Source organism: Syngnathus acus, chromosome 13 (genome assembly GCF_901709675.1).
Source record: "Syngnathus acus chromosome 13, fSynAcu1.2, whole genome shotgun sequence".
Taxonomy (NCBI): domain Eukaryota; kingdom Metazoa; phylum Chordata; class Actinopteri; order Syngnathiformes; family Syngnathidae; genus Syngnathus; species Syngnathus acus.
This window is the reverse complement of record NC_051098.1, coordinates 6,930,322-6,949,237: the sequence shown is the minus strand read 5'-3', so window position 1 is coordinate 6,949,237 and position 18,916 is coordinate 6,930,322. Positions and strand designations below refer to the sequence as shown.

The 18,916-nt window shown below is 40.1% G+C and overlaps 1 protein-coding gene across 5 annotated transcripts in view; it reads right to left on the bottom strand.

Moving 5' to 3' along the window:
- Positions 1 to 18,916, bottom strand: part of dscamb (Down syndrome cell adhesion molecule b) — an 83,504-nt gene that overhangs the window by 11,490 nt on the left and 53,098 nt on the right. For 4 of the 5 annotated variants that reach the window (XM_037267230.1, XM_037267233.1, XM_037267234.1 and 1 more), the window contains exons 7-17: positions 17,707 to 18,003; positions 16,616 to 16,888; positions 14,533 to 14,811; positions 13,341 to 13,460; positions 9,429 to 9,608; positions 4,518 to 4,714; positions 4,126 to 4,222; positions 3,635 to 3,763; positions 3,177 to 3,344; positions 2,037 to 2,107; positions 311 to 554 (exon numbers count right to left, since the gene is read on the bottom strand). In XM_037267230.1, the coding sequence (XP_037123125.1) occupies positions 311 to 554; positions 2,037 to 2,107; positions 3,177 to 3,344; positions 3,635 to 3,763; positions 4,126 to 4,222; positions 4,518 to 4,714; positions 9,429 to 9,608; positions 13,341 to 13,460; positions 14,533 to 14,811; positions 16,616 to 16,888; positions 17,707 to 18,003 (2,055 nt within the window). Of the gene's footprint in view, positions 1 to 310; positions 555 to 2,036; positions 2,108 to 3,176; positions 3,345 to 3,634; positions 3,764 to 4,125; positions 4,223 to 4,517; positions 4,715 to 9,428; positions 9,609 to 13,340; positions 13,461 to 14,532; positions 14,812 to 16,615; positions 16,889 to 17,706; positions 18,004 to 18,916 lie in introns of those variants that run through there. The other variant, XM_037267235.1, reaches the window with a different exon arrangement.

The following is an 18,916-nucleotide window of genomic DNA, read 5'->3' as shown; positions in this document are numbered from 1 at the left end:
AACAATTAATTTTGAATATCCATCTTCATATGTGATGATAAATTTGGCAAGTCTTACATTTTACAGTTCTTGTGTCTTATTATACTTTAATGATAAACACAGCCAGTAATAAATGAATGATTTTTTCCTGATGGCAATCACAAGATGAATTAATTTATGTTACATTATTTCAAAAAATGTTTTGGAATTAAAACTATTTGGAAGTCTTCAGGAGCTATTCCACTCTTCTGGTGTCCTAAAATAGTCCACTTGGTGGTAGCATTGCTTAAGGTTAATAAAACTGGCAGAGTCACAGTTATCCTGTACTTACCATCCTCCAAGGTTTTGGTGACCACCTGCTGCGAAGATGGACCAGTCCCGGCCCGGTTCGCCGCTTGTACTACCACGCTGTACTGCGTAAACTTCTTCAAGTTGTCCAGCACAATGCTCTCCATTGTGTCTCCTGTGGTGTCCACGCTGATGATGGTGAACTGGTGACTTCCACCAGGGCTGTACTCCCTGTAGCCCACCTGGTAGCCTCGGATCACACCGTTCTGCAAGTGCTTGTGGGGAGGCTGTCGGAGACGACAAATAAGTAATCACCATTGTAAGCATTTGTGAGTATAAAATGAAGAAAATTAAAACAACAAAAACACTCATTTGTATCAATTTCTTATATTGCATTTCATTATTTTAAACACGCCTTCTCTTATTGAGGTCAGGGAGGTTACATTCGTACTTTCCTGTTAGTGGAAGAAGAAAGAGCTTCCCCGAGGTGAAAAAAGTTTGAGAATTCAGTTTGAATCTTGTTTTCTTTACTGTTTCAGTGATTCAATTAAGGTATCACAATTACTTGCTTGGCTTAGGATAATATAATAGTCATTCTACAACTTGAACCGCAAGCTCAACAGACTCTCTTTCAATTATCAAAACCCTTTGGCAGAATTCTCCTCACATGAACGCTTTTCTTTTTCCTTTAATGAATTTTTAGCTCGCTGCTCTTCAGCTTTGACGGGGTTGTTTTTTTTTTTAGCTCCCAAGGCCAATCCTAAAATATTTGGTGTCCTGTTAAACATGTGACCCCCTTCAACTATTTGATATTATAAATGAACGTCTTGTACTGATGGGACAATGCAACATTCCAATTGGACCAAACAAGCAACATGTGATGAAGCTTGAAGAGCCCAGATACAGCTTGTATAAACTTATAAACATATCATGTATTGAGTCTTTCCAAGTATGGCCACAGTTGACATTAAATAAAGGACTGTGGTGTGTTATTATAGATATTTTTATCCATTTTATCCATTATTTTATTTGTTTTTCATTTACAATTTGAAAATATAGTTTGAACAACTTTCAATTAATATTTTTTAAACAGAAATTATTAACAAAAAGAGTGATGTCTTATTTCAGGGGTTGTCAATCAGCGGACCGCGGCCATCTGGCGGTCCTTGGTGGTATTGCAGGTGGTCCGCAAAATTGGATTGGAAAAATTGGAAAATAAAACTGATTTATTATTAATTATTATTATACGGTATTGCAGGTGGTCCGCAAAATTGGATTGGAAAATTTGGAAAATAAAACTGATTTATTATTAAATATTATTATGAATAAAACTGATTTATTATTTAAATTTGATTTATTTTCCAGCTAATTTTGTGAATCATTTACCCATCCAAATTATGTCAAATGTAGCTGAGAGTCCCAAAATAGACATACATATGCAAATAAATAGCCTGTATAGGTCTATCTTCCTTCGGTGCAAAATAAAATAATATTGCACCAAAGCAGTGGTTCCTGATTTGCTTCTTGGTTATAATGGTGGTCCCTTGAACCAATACCAGTTGAAAACCCGTCTTATACCATTCAACTTTATTTTAAACAAAATGCTGCAGTCCATGTTTTTAACGTATTCCAAGATTATGTTGCTAGTTAATAGAATAAAAAATAAATAAATAAATAATCAAATAAATCAAACATGCAGCAAACAGCAAATGGCTCCCAGGCCAGACTTTGGACTCCATCGTTAATATGCCCTGAACTGGTCACTGTACCTTCCAGGAGACTTTGATGCTCTGTGGGGAGGTGGGCTCTAGAGTGACATCTTGTGGAGGACCGTCAGGAGCTGCAGAATGAAATCCATCAGTCAACATTACCAGGCACTTGAGTCTTAAATGGGTCAGATTATCAACCATCAAGGACAATTTGGTTGACACTTTAATTTCGCTAGAGGGTGCCGTCGAGTTAAAAATGAGGTAAAATCTGAGTGCCCGCTATTCTTAATGTGCCTTGCAGCTTAATAGCATAATAAAAACAACAATATTAACATTTAAATGTGACAAATGCTCGACTTGCTTTGAATTTCATGCTTTATCTTAACAAGTTAATTTAATGTGCTCGCAGGGGAATCTAAATAAATTAACATTTATTGAGGTGGCTAACACGCACAATGATGAGTAAGATTAAAGCACGTGACCGTCAACTTTAAATAGTTATTTCATGACAAACTTTCACTCATATTCAACAATGGATTTTTATATTTGATGATAGTGGCCTCTACTGGAACAGATTGAGGCTATGCATCAATTTATTGAAAAGTGCATTGAATTTATTTATTTATTTATTTATCTATTTATTCAAACTGGGACAATGCACATTAATCAGTAAAAAAACCCCAAAAAAAACAAATATAAATATGCCGGAAAAGATCTTTAACGTAACATATATCCTCAAATGATGATCTCTGCCGAGACTCAGTGTGCCAACTAATCATTGAGTTCTTTGTAGACTTGAATATGCTATACCTGAAATAGATGTATAATCATTCCCCTGTGAGAAAAATCAGTGGGTGCCAATCGGAGTCTGTAATTACCTTTCCTAAGGGATTTGGTAATGGCGTATGTCACAGTAAATGCCATTGCTGCAACATGCACCACTGCAGATCAGAGGTGGCATGCGTAAAGCTGAAGTTGCTGTATGCAACACAAAGTGGATCATGTCCAAAAATTGTGTTTACTGTATTTATGGTTAAAATGATTCGGAGAGAAAAAATATTGCATTGTATTGCAGAACTGCAATGCATTAATGCCTTCTAGCTTTACTCATCTACGGTGAGTGATGCCTCACCATAGATGAGTAAAAACATAATTCCTCCCGTCATGATATGACAAAATAGAGTGAGTCGCTTCTCTAACCGGCTTCATCAGTAGTGATGGTGAGTTCGTTGCTCGGGTTGCTGTTGCCGATGATGTTCTTGGCAACCATGCGGATGTTGTAGGTGGAAGAAGGGTGAAGGTCAATGATAGTGGCCTGGTTGAGTTGTGGTGACACATCTTTGGTAACTTGGGCTGATAGCCATGAAGCTAGAGGGAAAACACAGAAATCAGAAATGTTACCTCGTCATAATGTGGACAGAAACCAAATGAAAAGACGCTTTCTTATCAAATGAAAAAAAATGTGATTTTGTGCTTTCTTCCATTACATATACTTCTGGATCTTTAGTGAAGCAGATTGCCTTAAGATTCTTCATGTAATGTTTTCGTTATACTACATTACATTCATTATTTGTTCCAAATGCGAATGTCTTTATTTATTTATTTATTTATTTTTCTTACATTCTTTATCAGTTCAACACTGAATTGACGATCAGTACCTGATTTGTTCTTGCACTCTATGTCATATCCTGTAATAGGGCTGTTGCCATCAAAGCCCATGGTCCAGCGAAGTGCTATTGTCCTGTCTTTGACTTCCCGGATTTCCACCTCAGGAGGGTCAGGAGGTTCTGCGGTAAAGAAAAACAAATCTAATAACATACCTTTGCTTTGAATTTATAAAGCAACTGGAGAGGACAGAGCAATTGTTCTAATCTGTAATTTCGTGTGAGAATCAACAAACAACCTTCTATGGGCCACAAGAATTAATTACCTAGTATATAACTAAAGCTGCATATTTAAAAAAAAAATTATTCCTCCCCAAGGGACATATCTCAAGTGACATGTTTTGCAAAGGCTTCAAGCGAGTAAAATTTTCTATTAAGACATGCACAAAAAATGTAAGTTTTTAAAATACCAGTGTCTATAAAACATTTGCAAGTGATGTCATTTAAGTGAACATTTTTGAAAAATCACTTTTGAAGTGTTTTACCTTGCACTGTAAGCTGTATGATTCCTCGATCTTCTCCAAAAGAATTGATGGCATGACAGGAGAAGAAACCAGAGTCCTCGCGCACGGTGGGCATAATCTGTAGAGAGAAAAAACACAATTTTGTGATCAAGAAAGAGAGTCACACTATCACGCTAGAACATGAATGCACCAAGGAGGAGACTTGGAAGTTTGAAGTAAAATGGAGGAAAAACATTTTTATATTGTACAACCAACCCAGAATCTTAAATACCATGATAATCTGGAGGCATTCGATTAATTTAGAAGATTCTGCCACACAGTGACTTTCTCAGAGACATACGTACATATTTCATTTTGAGGATTGTATGATGCTGATGTATTTTGGCTGGAATCTTTGATACGCTTCGACTCACCACCAGCGTTGAGATGACTTCGTCGGCCACCTCCTTGACGCTGACTATGTATCGGCTGGTCTCAGGGTTGATGATGCGTTCTTCTTTCTCCCAGCGCACCATGATGGGCTTCTCCCCATGTGCTATGCAGCTCATCTTCTTCTCTTCCCCTTGTGTGGCCAGTGTGGTGTTAGGATACGAAGTGATCATGGCCGGGACTGAAAGTGGACCATGCAGAAGGAATATGAACTGGTGAGGATAAAGATTTAAATGTTTGTTTTGTTTATTTAGATGCGCATTACGATTGGCTAGCAACCAGTCCAGGATGACTGACAAACAAAAGCAATGAAGTTATCTTTTTTAATTGCTTGAGATACCGAGGTAAATTCTCAATAATCTTGCTTATTATTTTCTTTCACACACACTACTACAGAATCTGAGGCTGTTTAGTTGAACATACAGTTTTCTAGTGGAAAAATACAGTAGTCATCTGCCTGTCACTACAGTATATGTCACTGGGACTGATAGATGGAAAAAGTCACATCATTGAGTAATTTTGCATTTACTTGTTTTTGATATAGTATCACCCATTTTTTATTGATGCAAAAAATTATTTTGGTCTGAAAAGAAAAATTTACAAATTTTAGGGATACATTATTCCTTGTTACGGAAAGGCAATTGTGTAAGATTTTATGTTTCTAAGAGTAAGGGTTGGGTTTTGCCGCACAGTTTGTAGAAAGGATATGGTTTGGTATCATTATTCATAAATGTATATTGGAAAACTTATTTCCTACACAGCACTGCAAGCATACACCTTTGTCTAAATTCTCTTCGCCTACTTTGATGATGACAGTGAGCGGTAACGTGCATTTTACTGGGAAGAAGCTGCCGAGACGAAGAAGAAAGCCGTGACTCCCGATTGAACTCCCATCGGTCTGAGCGTGGAGTCTGTCTGGCGGAGTGCCGTAACCACACACCGGACTCATTATCAACACATCTAGTCAGTGTGTGCCTGTGCATCTGCAAGTGTGTGTGTGTGCATGTGTGTGTGTGTGATTCAGCAGAATGTGTATCTGTTGTTAATGTCTTTCACCCAGACTGCTCAGAGTCTTTTTTACTCATTCTCACACCTTCTTTCATACTTGTCTCACGAGCTCGATTAGCCCAGAGATTTTGGGCCATAATGATCAGGCGAAAGTGTGAAGCTGCTGAATTGGATTACGCCATATTAGTTCTGAAGCTCTGAGCAGAGAGCATGAATGTGATAATCTGTATCACCGAGCGAATTATAGGTATTGTCCTTATTCATATTATAGATGTCACACTGCAGGTAAAATTATGTAAATCTATCTCTGAAGTGTGTTACATTGCCGAGATGGTAATATAATCTCAATCTCATCGTCAGATTGGACGAGAAAAGTAGCCAATGCGTTTAGTTGCAGGACACACAGGAAAAAAAAAAAACAATCACACCATTGGATGATAAAAAGTCTTGCATGCATGTTTTAGGAGATGAGAGAGGAAGCCCAAATAAAATCACTGCAAGCGTGTTTAAAAATCCACATAGGAAGGATCCCATATTGGAATCTTTAACCTCAGATATGTGAGCAAGGCAGGGTAACCACAAATTGTATTACAAGAGTGGATACTTGCTTAGAAAAAGGAACGACTGGTAGACAACAAGAAGGGTAGAAATTTACAAATCAGGGCAGTGTGGGGCTATAATAGAGCAAATGCAAAAAAATAAATAAACCAAAATTAGCTAAACTGCTAATACAAGGTAGAAATGGTCTTGGCTTGGGTAAGAGTCATCATTTGGCTGTGCTGGAAAAAAATACCAATGCAGCTCATTTACCTGCCGATACAGTAGAAGCACCTGTGGCTAAAGCCAAATTGTGCCAAGGATTTCACTTTCTGGATTCTCCACCTCTGCTTTTCACGGACATTCAGAATTGGCCTGCACGTCTGAAGTTGGCACCCTCCTCAATGAATACTTCTGGCATGCATGTGCCTGATTGTTACACCGCATGTGCAAATGCAAGAGTGTGTGAGAGCAGTAGCAACGTTGTGGGGCTGAGTGGGCAAGTAGAGCGACTGGTTCTCATGACACATCTCAACCACACTACACGATGGAGGATGGCGAGAGAGCGTGTACCCCTGCAGCGCTAACTATGATCCCTCTCGCTCCCTCGCTCCATGCGCCTCCTCAGGCTCTCACCAGGACAGCCATGATTTAATGATGAGAGAGACCGCTTTGATTATTCATACGCAGCAGACTGCTCCGCTGGGCATGCTGGTGTCTCACGCACACTTTGAATACGTATGCGTGCATGAAGACCGACGCACACGCCCGCACGATTTAGAAAGGCCTGAATAAGACTTTAGTTGAAAATGAACGTTCATACACATTGGGGACGACATGTATGTTTACACACTAGATAAACAGTATGATGTAAATGTAAAACGACTGCCTCGCCCTGGCACTTTAGCACACAAATTACTCTAATGGCATTACGTGTAAAGAGGGCTTAAGAGACAAAGACGGACCATTTGTAAAAAAAGGAAAATTCTTAAGATGCATTAGTGGTGAGGGGAAAGGCATGTTATGAGAATGATCCAAAATGTAGTTCCAGTGTCTTCAGAAACCAAGTTGCAAATCATAAAACCTCAAGTGAAAAATATTACTTAAGAATACTTTTCTTGAAAATTATTATTACCATTTGAATGATAACAACTGAAAACAATTCAAATACTTATATCAGTAAAATATACAGATTTTCAAAAATGTGGTACGTCTTGACCGTTGTCAAATCTTATGACAATTACTAGTGCTGATATTTCCAAATGTACTAAATGTATTATTCAATTTATGGCTTTATTTTAATGCACGTGTGTGTGCATATAATGATGGACCGTGACAGGCTTAAGACTGCTGACGTTTAAAGCTCATCTCTTATTCACTGACAGCCCCTCCTTCTTCCTCCCTGGTGCCCTACACCATCATCTCCCTTCCAACACCCCCGTGAAGGAAATTGCTGATTTATTTTGCATGGCAACTCTGAATTTCAAGTAAGTCCTATTAAAAAAAGTCTCTAAATGCTATTGTTTCTTAACGGGGGTGGGGATATTTTTGCCATTGAAATCTGAAGCCATGCCAAAGCAAGTTGAAACAGATAATGGTGATGTTTGCTCAGTGAAAGAACTGAAGAAGACATTACATTACTCATGCATTCCAATAAAGTAGATGTAAGCAGCGTTAGACTGTTGATGTAGTAACTGGGGCAGTTGGTAAATTACACTTAAATATTGTTCAAAACCTAAAATGAGAAAATTTCAAACCATCCATGCATTATACGCAAAACCACAATAATACTCCATGTGCCACTTAAAAAGCACGGCAACCACTTCAGCATGCACAGAGGCACACATTCATGTCATGGATCACGCTCATAGTCATTTAAGAGTAAAAGCACTTTGTTAGTGTTGTCACTGGCAATAAGCGCTAAGACAATGATTTGTGAGCACCAAATAAACAGTGGCCTGCTGGGTTTGTCCGCTTTGAAAAGGTGTCAGCAATGAAACAAGGACAAATTGTGAAATAATGCCGTCTTTATCGTTTTCAACTTCCTCTCACTGGTGTAAACGGTGGAACGAAAGGCAGCCGGAGATTGCAACTAAAGCCGATAAATATGCGCACGGTTCTTCCCCGGAGCACCTTGTCAGCTTCTTATTGATGTATTGACAGATTTAAACGAGGAAGAGATGTCCGTTCTTAAAACACGCACATAAACGCACACACTCATAAAAGTGCAAATTAAAACAAGAAATTAAAAATCTGCATTGACAAATCTGTGGTTATATAGTAACATGATTTTTTTTTTTTTTTAAGAATATCTTGGAAGGACAAGGCTGCATTTAAGGGATTTAATTAATATTCCGGATACACGATAAAGACAAAAGTAATTGGACGTGTCCATCAAGCTCAAATGACATTTGTTTTTCCACATTTACAGCTATAACAATTTTGACACTCTCCCACATCAAACTCGTCTAATCTTGCCTTTCACTGTAAAAACTGCTCCTATAGGACAATCAGTGTTGAGTGCACGGTCAGAACATATTACACAGTAAAATTGTAATGCATCTAAAGAAAAACTCAGTTGCTGCCAGTGTTTGTTCAGTGGGCGGTGAAAAGTGGAAGAAACCGGGTCAGAGGCACAGGTCCGCTTGCTGCATAGCAACTGGCTGCTGTAGTCATGAAAGTGACCTATGGATAGTCAGAGTTCATGTTTGTGTAAGAGCCTGCGGCTGAGGCACAAGCAGGATGGCGGATCGGAACCTTTGTGCACGGCGAGGCTTAATTACACTGACACATGAATATCCATAACATGCCAGGCGGCATTAATTGTCAAATATTTCTCTCGCAGGGCGATTTCTACACAGATTATTATCTTTGGCGCTAACAGGGAAGGCGAAAGCGCAGCTATATAGAACATTTTTCATATCCCATTCAGAATATTTTCATTTGGTGAAGCTATTATCGTGCCAAGGTAAAAGCAAAAGAAAGATATGCTTTGCTATGATCTTTTACTTTTTAACTCTGCGCAAAAATATTTGATCCATCCATTTTCTAGAGTGCGTGTCCTCATTAGGATACGGTGAGTCCAATATGGAAGCGCGCTCGCTAGTTATGACATTTAATTAAATCGGCTTAAACCTTTTTTCAGGGAACCGGATGTCATTGATATTTTTAATGTTAATTAATACTGACCAATTGAATAAAGGAAAATAAATGTAGAATTCTGTAATGCTTTAAATCAACACAACAAAACACTCATGTCACAAAATTATAGATTTCAGCATCTTCTTTGGTAACATTTTGCAACACCGACCTTACATCATGTAGCCTATGGATGAGGTAAAGAGTCTTACTTTTGACAGTGAGGTACATGGACTTGCTGACATCAGCACCCACGTCGTTGCTGACCTTACACAGGTAAAAGCCATTGTCGTCCTCCAGCACGTGTTTGATCAGCAGGGATCCGTTACTCAGCTGCTGGATGCGAGAGCCGCTGTTCAGGAGGATGGGCTGAAACAGGGGGACACCTGCACCTGGGCCATAGAAACAGACACTTTTCAGTCGACACACGGGAATGGCTTATCAGGGGTGGGCAATCGTTTTTGCCACATTTGATTTTGAAAACCTACCAATAGACCAGGACATTTGCAGATGTAGAATATGTAAAACATTTTTAATAATGAAATAATTTTCCATCCATCCATTTTCTGAACCGCTTAGTCCCCACGGGGGTCGCGGGCGTGCTGGAGCCTATCCCAGCCGTCATCGGGCAGTAGGCGGGGGACACCATGAACCGGTTGCCAGCCAATCGCAGGGCACACAGGGACAAACAACCATTCGCACTCGCACTCATACCTAGGGACAGTTTGGAGTCTTCATTCGGCCTACCAAGCATGTTTTTGGGATGTGGGAGGAAACCGGAGTGCCCGGAGAAAACCCACGCGGGCCCGGGGAGAACATGCGAACTCCACACAGGGAGGGCCGGCGGTGGAATCGAACCCGCACCCTCCTAACTGTGAGGCGGACGTGCTACCCAGTTTCCATACTAATTTAAAATTCATTGAGGTTTAATTAATGATACAATTTTTTTTTTACAAAATCACAAATTTGCATACATTTTCCAATACTAAATGTACAAGTAAAATAGTTTATTTTTCTAAATGGTGGGCTGGATAAAAGAACTGTGCATGCCATATATGGTCTGTGGGCTATACATATATTTTTCAGGAGGTACAAATGCAAAAATACAAAGTATAACCCCAATAATGAAGTTAGTTAGTTAGTTAGTTAGTTAGTTAGTTAGTTAGTTAGTTAGTTAGTTAGTTACTTAGTTAGTTACTTAGTTAGTCATAGTGTATAATGAATAGATCGTATTAACAAAACTGAAGAAGGGTATACTATGCCGCAGGTGGGTTTGCAATAACAGGGACAATTTAAGTGCAGATTCAAACCAAAATAAGATGAATTCACGGATTTTGTACTGCGTCTTACAACATTCGCATACCTAATGAAGTGTCCAGTAAATACATGTTGTCCTATATTGACATGAACCAGACCTCGATGATCATGATGCCCACTGTGTGGGCTTTCATTTGAGCACATGTTTACAGATTTGACGACAAAGCCTGTCAGATTTTGGGAGGATTGTAAACATGTTTCTTAACACTGGGTCTAAATCCTTAAACCGGCCAACAGATGCCGAGCGCAGCGTCGAAAACTGAGCTGCCGATGTGATGCAATCAGAGCGGACGTAATGCTCAAGATGAACAAGACGACAGATTGGTGGCAGAGAGAGAGTTCCAATGTAAGGCTTTGCCAGTCAGATTGACTGTATTTAGAAGGATTAATATGCATGTGTGAGTGAACAACTCCCGGGATTTATTGTTTGTACATAAGATGATAAAAATTATTCGTGTTAATGACTTTAAAATTATGTTATGTTTCTTAAACGATGACAACAATGTGGATTTGTCTTGACAACAAATATAGTGAATAACAATGTTTGGACGTCCTACTGAAGTAAATGTCATAAAATACTGTATATACATGAATTATATATTTTGATTTAGCAGTCTTGAATGTGGATCACTGAGGTACAACAGTAACGTCCCTATAGAAACACTTACAGTGTATTTCACATTGCACATTTACAGTAAAACGTGTTTGAAATGTGTCAGACGTTAAAGACGCTCCATGAAGTTAGCATGTTAAGATCAGACTACTTAGTGAGCTGTGTATATCTTCCCTCCGCATTTTAATTACAAGGCTGTCAGGCGGCCTAGAGAGCACAGGGTCAAGTGGTGACTCTGTTTCTGTTCCCCTGGCGCTGAACGCTTTTCCTCCTTGAATTATGGATTTTGCATATCCAATCAGAGCTGGTTGTTATGCTAATAGCAGGTGACCTTTACTTACTCTTCCATATTTCCCACAGATATTCATCTGGCCCTCATCTACCAAGGTTGCTGTAAAATGACTGACATGAAAGAAATTGGGCAATACTATTGAAAGGTCCAGAATGTGGGAAAATGAGAATTTCACACAAAAACCCACAGCAGATTTCATGAGATTTCAGAGGAAAGAAGAAATGAAGAAATTAAAATGTATTGCCACATAGTAGGGTACTATTTATGAAAATATTGTCTTTATCTATTACTTTAGATTATGCATTTTTCTTCAACTTAAACAGAACAGTTTCAGTTCCTGCTTAAAACTGTCCTTCAATGTATTTTTCCTTGGATTTATACTGGACTTACTTGACTAAATTTAACTGCATGATGCCTATAATTTGCCATTACTCTGACTAACGTAATGTCCTGTGGGTGGTTTGAAAAACTGTGACAAAGTGCATGTGTACTTTCCGACTTACCGTATTTTCCGCCCTAAAAGGCGCACCGGGTTATAAGGCGCACCTTCAATGAACGGCCCATTTTAAAACTTTGTCCATATATAAGGCGCACCGGATTATAAGGCGCATAAAATAGAAGCTATACTGCATCAAACTGAGGTTGACTAGGGTTGCGGTATGCATCCACTAGCCAATAACCAACGAGCCCTCTGTAAACAATCGCGTTTCTCAAACGATCTCCTATAAAATGATCAGAACTGACTAAAGTTCGATCTAACGCATTGGTACTACTTACCTATGTTTCCCTTCCATATCGATCCGTAGATTTACTCGAAACATTAACAGAGCAGCCTATTTTGACATGAAATAGCCTGGTACGTATAGCAGCTATCGCAATAGCATTAGCCATCCGCAAAGTCTCACGAGCCTCAGCTCGCAATCTCCCATGAGCCTCAGCAAAGTGTAAACAATCGCGTTTCTCAAACGATCTCCTATAAAATGATCAGAACTGACTAAAGTTCGATCTAACGCATTGGTACTACTTACCTATGTTTCCCTTCCATATCGATCCGTAGATTTACTCGAAACATTAACAGAGCAGCCTATTTTTAAATGAAATAGCCTCGCGGGTACAACAGCTATTCGGTGACGCCCCCTGACTACAGTTGCCGTAATGTTGGGAAGCGATGCGACCTTGTAATTTACTAGTCGTACTAAAACGTACTGAAACATTTTGGCAGAGCACTGTGTACAACCAGTATGGATCAACAAATTCATCAATTGATCCATATATAAGGCGCACTGGCCTATAAGGCGCACTGTCGGCTTTTGAGAAAATTTTAGGTTTTTAGGTGCGCCTTTTAGGGCGGAAAATACGGTATGTATCTCAGGAGGGACATTGTGTGTACACACGCACACACACACATGGCCACCCTCACACGCCCACTTGCACGTTTCTCCATTGGTTGTTGTCTTTCTGTTGGTGAAGCGTTCATCCCTGGTTATATGGATGAGGTAGCAAACACCTGGGCCCTTGCTTCATGTTTTCCGCTCAAGTGGCTGAACTCACCTGCTGCCTTCCTGTCTGTACGCCAGGCTGCTTTATTGTTCTTCTGCACCCGGACGTGTCGTCTGTTTTTCTATAATGGGGTCTTTCTCAGCGATAACACTCTTAGGATTCGGGATGGCACCGAGCTAGACCATGTTAGCTGAACAGATGGATGTGTGCACTTGTGGAGGCATCAATATGCCTCAAGCACTCGATGTGTCTAAGTGCATGCATCCGTGTGCACCACCCAAATAAACACAGCTAAACCTACTCATCTGTAAAATAAATAAATACAAATCCCCACCAATGAATCATCTGTGATAAGTGTCCGGTATCTGAGGTGAAGGTATACATTTATGTCATGTATTGTACCTTTAGAGTGCTCCCATACAATGGTGGGTGGTGGGTATCCTTCTGCAGAGCAGTTGAGAGTGACAGTTTTCCCATAGATTCCATCTTGGTCCTCGGGCTGAACCACAAACTGAGGAGGAACTGTACACACACACAACAATTCATGAAATGATTTGTTTACTGTATGCATTTTCAATGGCAGGGAAAAAAAACTATACTAATCACTATTACTGCGACTTAAGTACTAGAGTGGAGCACCAAGAATTTATATAAGGGAAATCACAGTAGTCTCTGATAGGCTTTTTGTGTGTGTTGAAGAGCTATGCTATGCTATAAATCACAGACAGCAAATACATTTCATGATGATAAAAAAGCTATCTAGTAGTCTTAGCAACATGCATCAAGAAAATTTCTCAGATTCTTCTTCCTGGTCATCTCAGAAGTATGTGTGATCACTTGTTGCCAAAATTCACAGGGCTCAATCAGAACTCCCCCATAGGCTTGTGAGAAATGTCATTTGTCAGTCACACCTCCAGGCGTGTCTGAATAATAATTAGGAGTTGATTACATTATGGTTCTGGATTATGTGTAGGTAGGAACAGACAGTTAGATACAGGCTAACAGATTTTACCGGCTCACTTCAACTCGCCTTGCTGTTTTTAATTTGAAAATGAACATTGGAAAACTACGGCACATTGTATGCATCATGGATGCTAAACTTTATAGTACATGGAGAACAAGGGTCTGCTGCATTTATATTGTACTTGCATGCATCTATTGGAGAGAAGACAGAAGGCAGCAATATGGAGATCATGTAGTATAAAACGGCCATGTCCAGAGCTCAAACAAAACAACAGTGTATGATAATATTAGTTTGCCCATACTTGTTATTTCTAGTCTTGTATTTCTAAATGTTACAATGACTTGGCAATGATGATTCACCGGTGAGCAACCAGCAATGGTGTAGGTCACCCATTCGGCATGTTTGGAACCCCGACTGACCAGATACTAGAAATAGTATCTTGTAAGACCTTATCTAGTCAATGGAGCAATGGTGAGCCGTAGAGGTAGTGCAGTGGAAAATATTTGAGGCATATGAGAAATATTTACACACAATAATTGAGTCTTTACTCTGCATTACATATAGAAAAAAATGCTTTTGCATTTTTGAAAAACACAGAGTATCTGGTGGTACATTTGCCACTGGCCTCACCTCGAACAATGAGCTGACTCTGGTGCTCCACAGCGGCCGCTTCATTGCGGGCAATGCAAGTATAGTTGCCGTTGTGGTCAGGCGTCAGGTTGGAGATTCTCAGTGAACTGGTGAAATCAATGTTATCCACAGTCACGCCAAGGCTAGTCGGGATAGGTCGTCCATCTTTCTGCCAGGTGATGTCCAGAGGCCGGTCACCTGACATGACCACGCAGGGGATAAAGACACGCTGACCGATGGTAAAGCGCTGGAACTCAAAGGGCTGAATGTAGGGAGGGACTGAAGACAGAGAAGTGGAGAGAAGGGAGTGGGGATACACAAAGGAAGAGAATCTACAATTAGAAATAAATTCAGCTGTCAGGGAACATTTTTCTTCTTTAAAGTCAATGACATCCTGTAATTTTCTAAGTACGTTGCTTTGTAAAACGTCAACGAACATAATGAACCTAGCATATGACGTCAAGGGACCTCGCATTGTTGCATTCGAGCCGCCTCCTTAACGACCTATTATATATACAGTAAAGTAGCTAGCTCTAAAAAGTGAGCAAGGCTTGTGGTACACCCAAAAGCAATTTCTTTGTAGGTAGACATGTCATCGTAATAGATTTAAAATGAAGCAATTGAAATATTAATATATTAAAATATGTAATTCAAGGGATGACGTATGTAATTGAAGGGGGGGGGGATGATGTCATTGAAGGGATGACGTTCACCTTTAATTTAAGAGCTTGCACACACATAAGATTTTATCTACTTTATCCATAGTTGCTCAGTACTTGGCAAAGCATATCACAAGGAATGTCTTGGAAAAGGCAGTCATAATTGTCAACATGCAAAATTATATCATCAAAAGATCCCTTCAATATAAATACAGATGTTTTACAAGAGGGTGGAAAAAAACTGGAAAAAAATTCAAGAACGGGAAAAAAGTTGTGGAATGTGGGGTACATTTGTGCTTTAGGGACAGAAATGGATTTCTCTGGCAATGGCGCTTCCTACCAATCATCTACACGACCTAACCTATACATTATGCCTTCATAACAAATGTTGCCAAATGGCCTGCTTATTGAAATGATTACAGTGATTAAGGAGGCACAAGCTGGACCATAATTAATGTATCCCACACTCCTATGTGGGTGGTTAGGACATTGATCAACAATGACAAGAATAGCACATGAAATCAAGGCTAGAAATGCAACCCGCCAACATAATAAACCAGAATTATGCAATATACGGTTTTAAACGTGTCTCTTGGAAACCATCAGCAATCGCACAAGTCATCTGTGGTTGAGTGTCCAGTGAGATCAAATAACTGTGAAAATAAGCAGCACTTTAGCTGCTTATTTAATTCTCAACAAAGTGTAGATAATGGACTCCCGGGGTCCCCAAAGACCGCCGCGTATTTTAAGCACGAGCGGCTTGAAATTAACAAATGCATTCGCTCAGCATGGCACCGCTGGGAAGCGTTGTTGTGTATCATCGGCCTCTCTTGCGTTCTCACTCTTCTTTCTCCCCCTCTGTTCCCCTCGCTCATGACAAAGTGTAATGTGGCGGTGTCATCCTCGCGTACTGATCAGATGGAAGGAAATGGAGCATAATGGGGAAGCCCTCCTTCGTCTTTCCAATTACAGCCTGTAAGATCTCGGCGGAGATCAGCTCTGTGATATTATTAGCACAGATACAGTCTTCATTAGCTAGCCTGATGAACTGAGGAGTAGCAGGTAGACTCATTTATTAGTCTGAGATGAAAGTCAAATATTCTTAAACAGCTGCTTGCTTTCCTGTGTGAGTTTATTTGTTTATCTGTTTGCCTTCTTGCCTTTTTTTCTGATGCACTTTGGAAGCCAAGAGGAACACGTTTAAACGACAATGGTCTTTGCTAAAAATAAACATGAAGAATATTTACTTTGCTTTTGTTTCACCTGAGGACACAAGAATCTGCAAAGACAACATTTTGCAGTGTCCAGGTCAGGCCATTATTTGGTAGTAGTAATAGTTCTGTATTGTTTGGTATAAGTGTTCCTATCCTAATGAAGACAAAACATACAAAAAAAATGATATACAGGTGGGAAAATACACTTACCTCTCACACGGAGGTGGACACTTTGGGAGTCCATCTTGTTGGGTTGGACCATCACTTTGCAGTTATACTCTCCGGCGTCTCCCTGCTGCACATTGGTAAGCCTCAGCGTGCCGTTGTTTTCGAAGGCCCGCTGTCGATGGTTGAACGGCAACAACGCAGAGTTCTTGTACCACTTGATGGAATAGTAAGGATAGCCAATCACACGGCAGTGAATGAAGGCATCCCGTCCAGCGATGGCGGTGACGTTTTTCATTGAACGGATGCTGGCACGGCCTGAGAATGAGATGGGTTCAGAAAGACCTCCTTATGAGGACATTTATTAGTGGTGGTGTTAAGCTGCAAGAGCTGTGACACTTGCCGCAGTGATGTGTACACAAAACAGTCAATTTCGCAGCTTATTAAACAACACGATGTTAAATGCTAAAAACACAGACTAGCTTCACATGTCGTCCTTGCCGTCAACTTCTTAGAGAATTACTGGGTTGTAGCTCTCAATTATTTAATCTTAGCAAAGGGCAGCAGAATAACATGCAGATTCAAGTGCTCAACATCTGAGGGGAGAATTGAGATAAGAATGCAACGATGATACTTTTATATACGTAAATCTGCTTTTGCTGCTCCCCTCAGAACAATTCGGCGTCGCAAAAAATGGACTATCTGATCTTAAATTGTAGAATTGGCCGGCCTTTTAAACACACACAAAAGCACACCACAGATACATTCATGTAAAGAGAATAAATATCCTCTGGCTATTTACTGACTTGCGCATTTGGGAGACCAATATCCAGATTATATGTAGCAAACCAGGAAAATGCATTTGACCTGAAGGTACGAGGGTGCTGAAAAAGCACAATAAAAATGAATACGTTTGCAGAAAAGAAGAATAAACAAAATAAAGAAGAATAGTAAACAAATATTAAAATACATTGGACTAAAGAAAACTAAGTCACTACATCAAATGCAAACTAACTCAATTTGCACTTTTCACACAACTTTCAGACGTGTGCAGCATTCAGGCAGACAGACAAACATACAGTGAGACAGACAGGTATGTGTATTGTTGTTCTTGGAGGAGCTGATTTGACAAGCACCTCTTACGTTTATTCGAGCCTGGTGGTACGCGAGGCCGGCCGAATTGCTGCACGTGCACCGGTACACGCCGCCGTCCTGCACCTGCGTGTGCGTCACGTTGAGCTGGCTGACCACGTGGCCCTCGTGGCTATCGTAGTGTCCCAGGTGATGGTGGCTGTCTTTGATGACCGGGTCGTCGTCCAGCGACCACATGCAGCGGGGCGGCGGCGTGCCCTTGACGTTGCACACCAGGAAGACGGGCTCATTCGGGTTTACCACCTTTTCGCTGAAGGAGGAGAGGATCTTTGGCGTACCATCTGTGGAGGACAACAAGGCCAAATGGGTATACGCTGATGAATAAAACATGGAGGCAGGCAACATATTATTTGGAGGGAGCAATCACCGGGGTGCAATCATATTCACTGGGTGGATAGAAATAATCACCACCTGTTACTCTAGCTGGTGGAAAATCTGCAATATTTATTCCATTTACTATTTCATAATGTGGTAATATTCACCACAGAGAATAAAGTGAATATTATCTTTATTGAAATCACACTGCAGGACAAAAAAAACCGTTTCTATTTCTGAATTGTGCTACAATGTTGAGAGCGCAATCACTGATTAGATGAAAACAACAAAGCACTAACAGAAATATTATCTTTGATCCCAGTTTACAAGATTGGATCATCTTTGAATTACAACCACTGAAGGTTAAACAAAAACACTAGGATCTGACAATCTTTGACTTGACTCTTGACTGATACGGACAGTGAAACATTCATTTTCATATGTCATTAATTAATAGAGCAACTCAGGCTTAAGGATAGCTTATTCAATATACCACATGTGGGATGCCAAATTCACGCATTCACGGCATGGCATATTTGCCCATCCTGTCTCCATGAGTTTCTCACAACTGTCCCATTATTTCCATTCCTTGAAATGGGTGGGGTGAATTTGGCTGGCAGGTACGGTACACCCTGGAATGGTTGCTAGTCAATCGCAGAGCACTCAAATTTATTCATGCCTATGGACAATTTCGAATCTGTGATGTGGAAGGAAGGCTTAGGCAACAAAGAGCATATGTCTCTTTTGAAACATCTGCCATTTATTATTCTCAGACAATCTGAGTTTGCTGTGCGTGATTATAGATAATCAATATGTTCTTTTTTACAGGTCCGTGACCGCAGGAGACAGTTGTCTGAGCAACATTGCCGAGGTAACCTC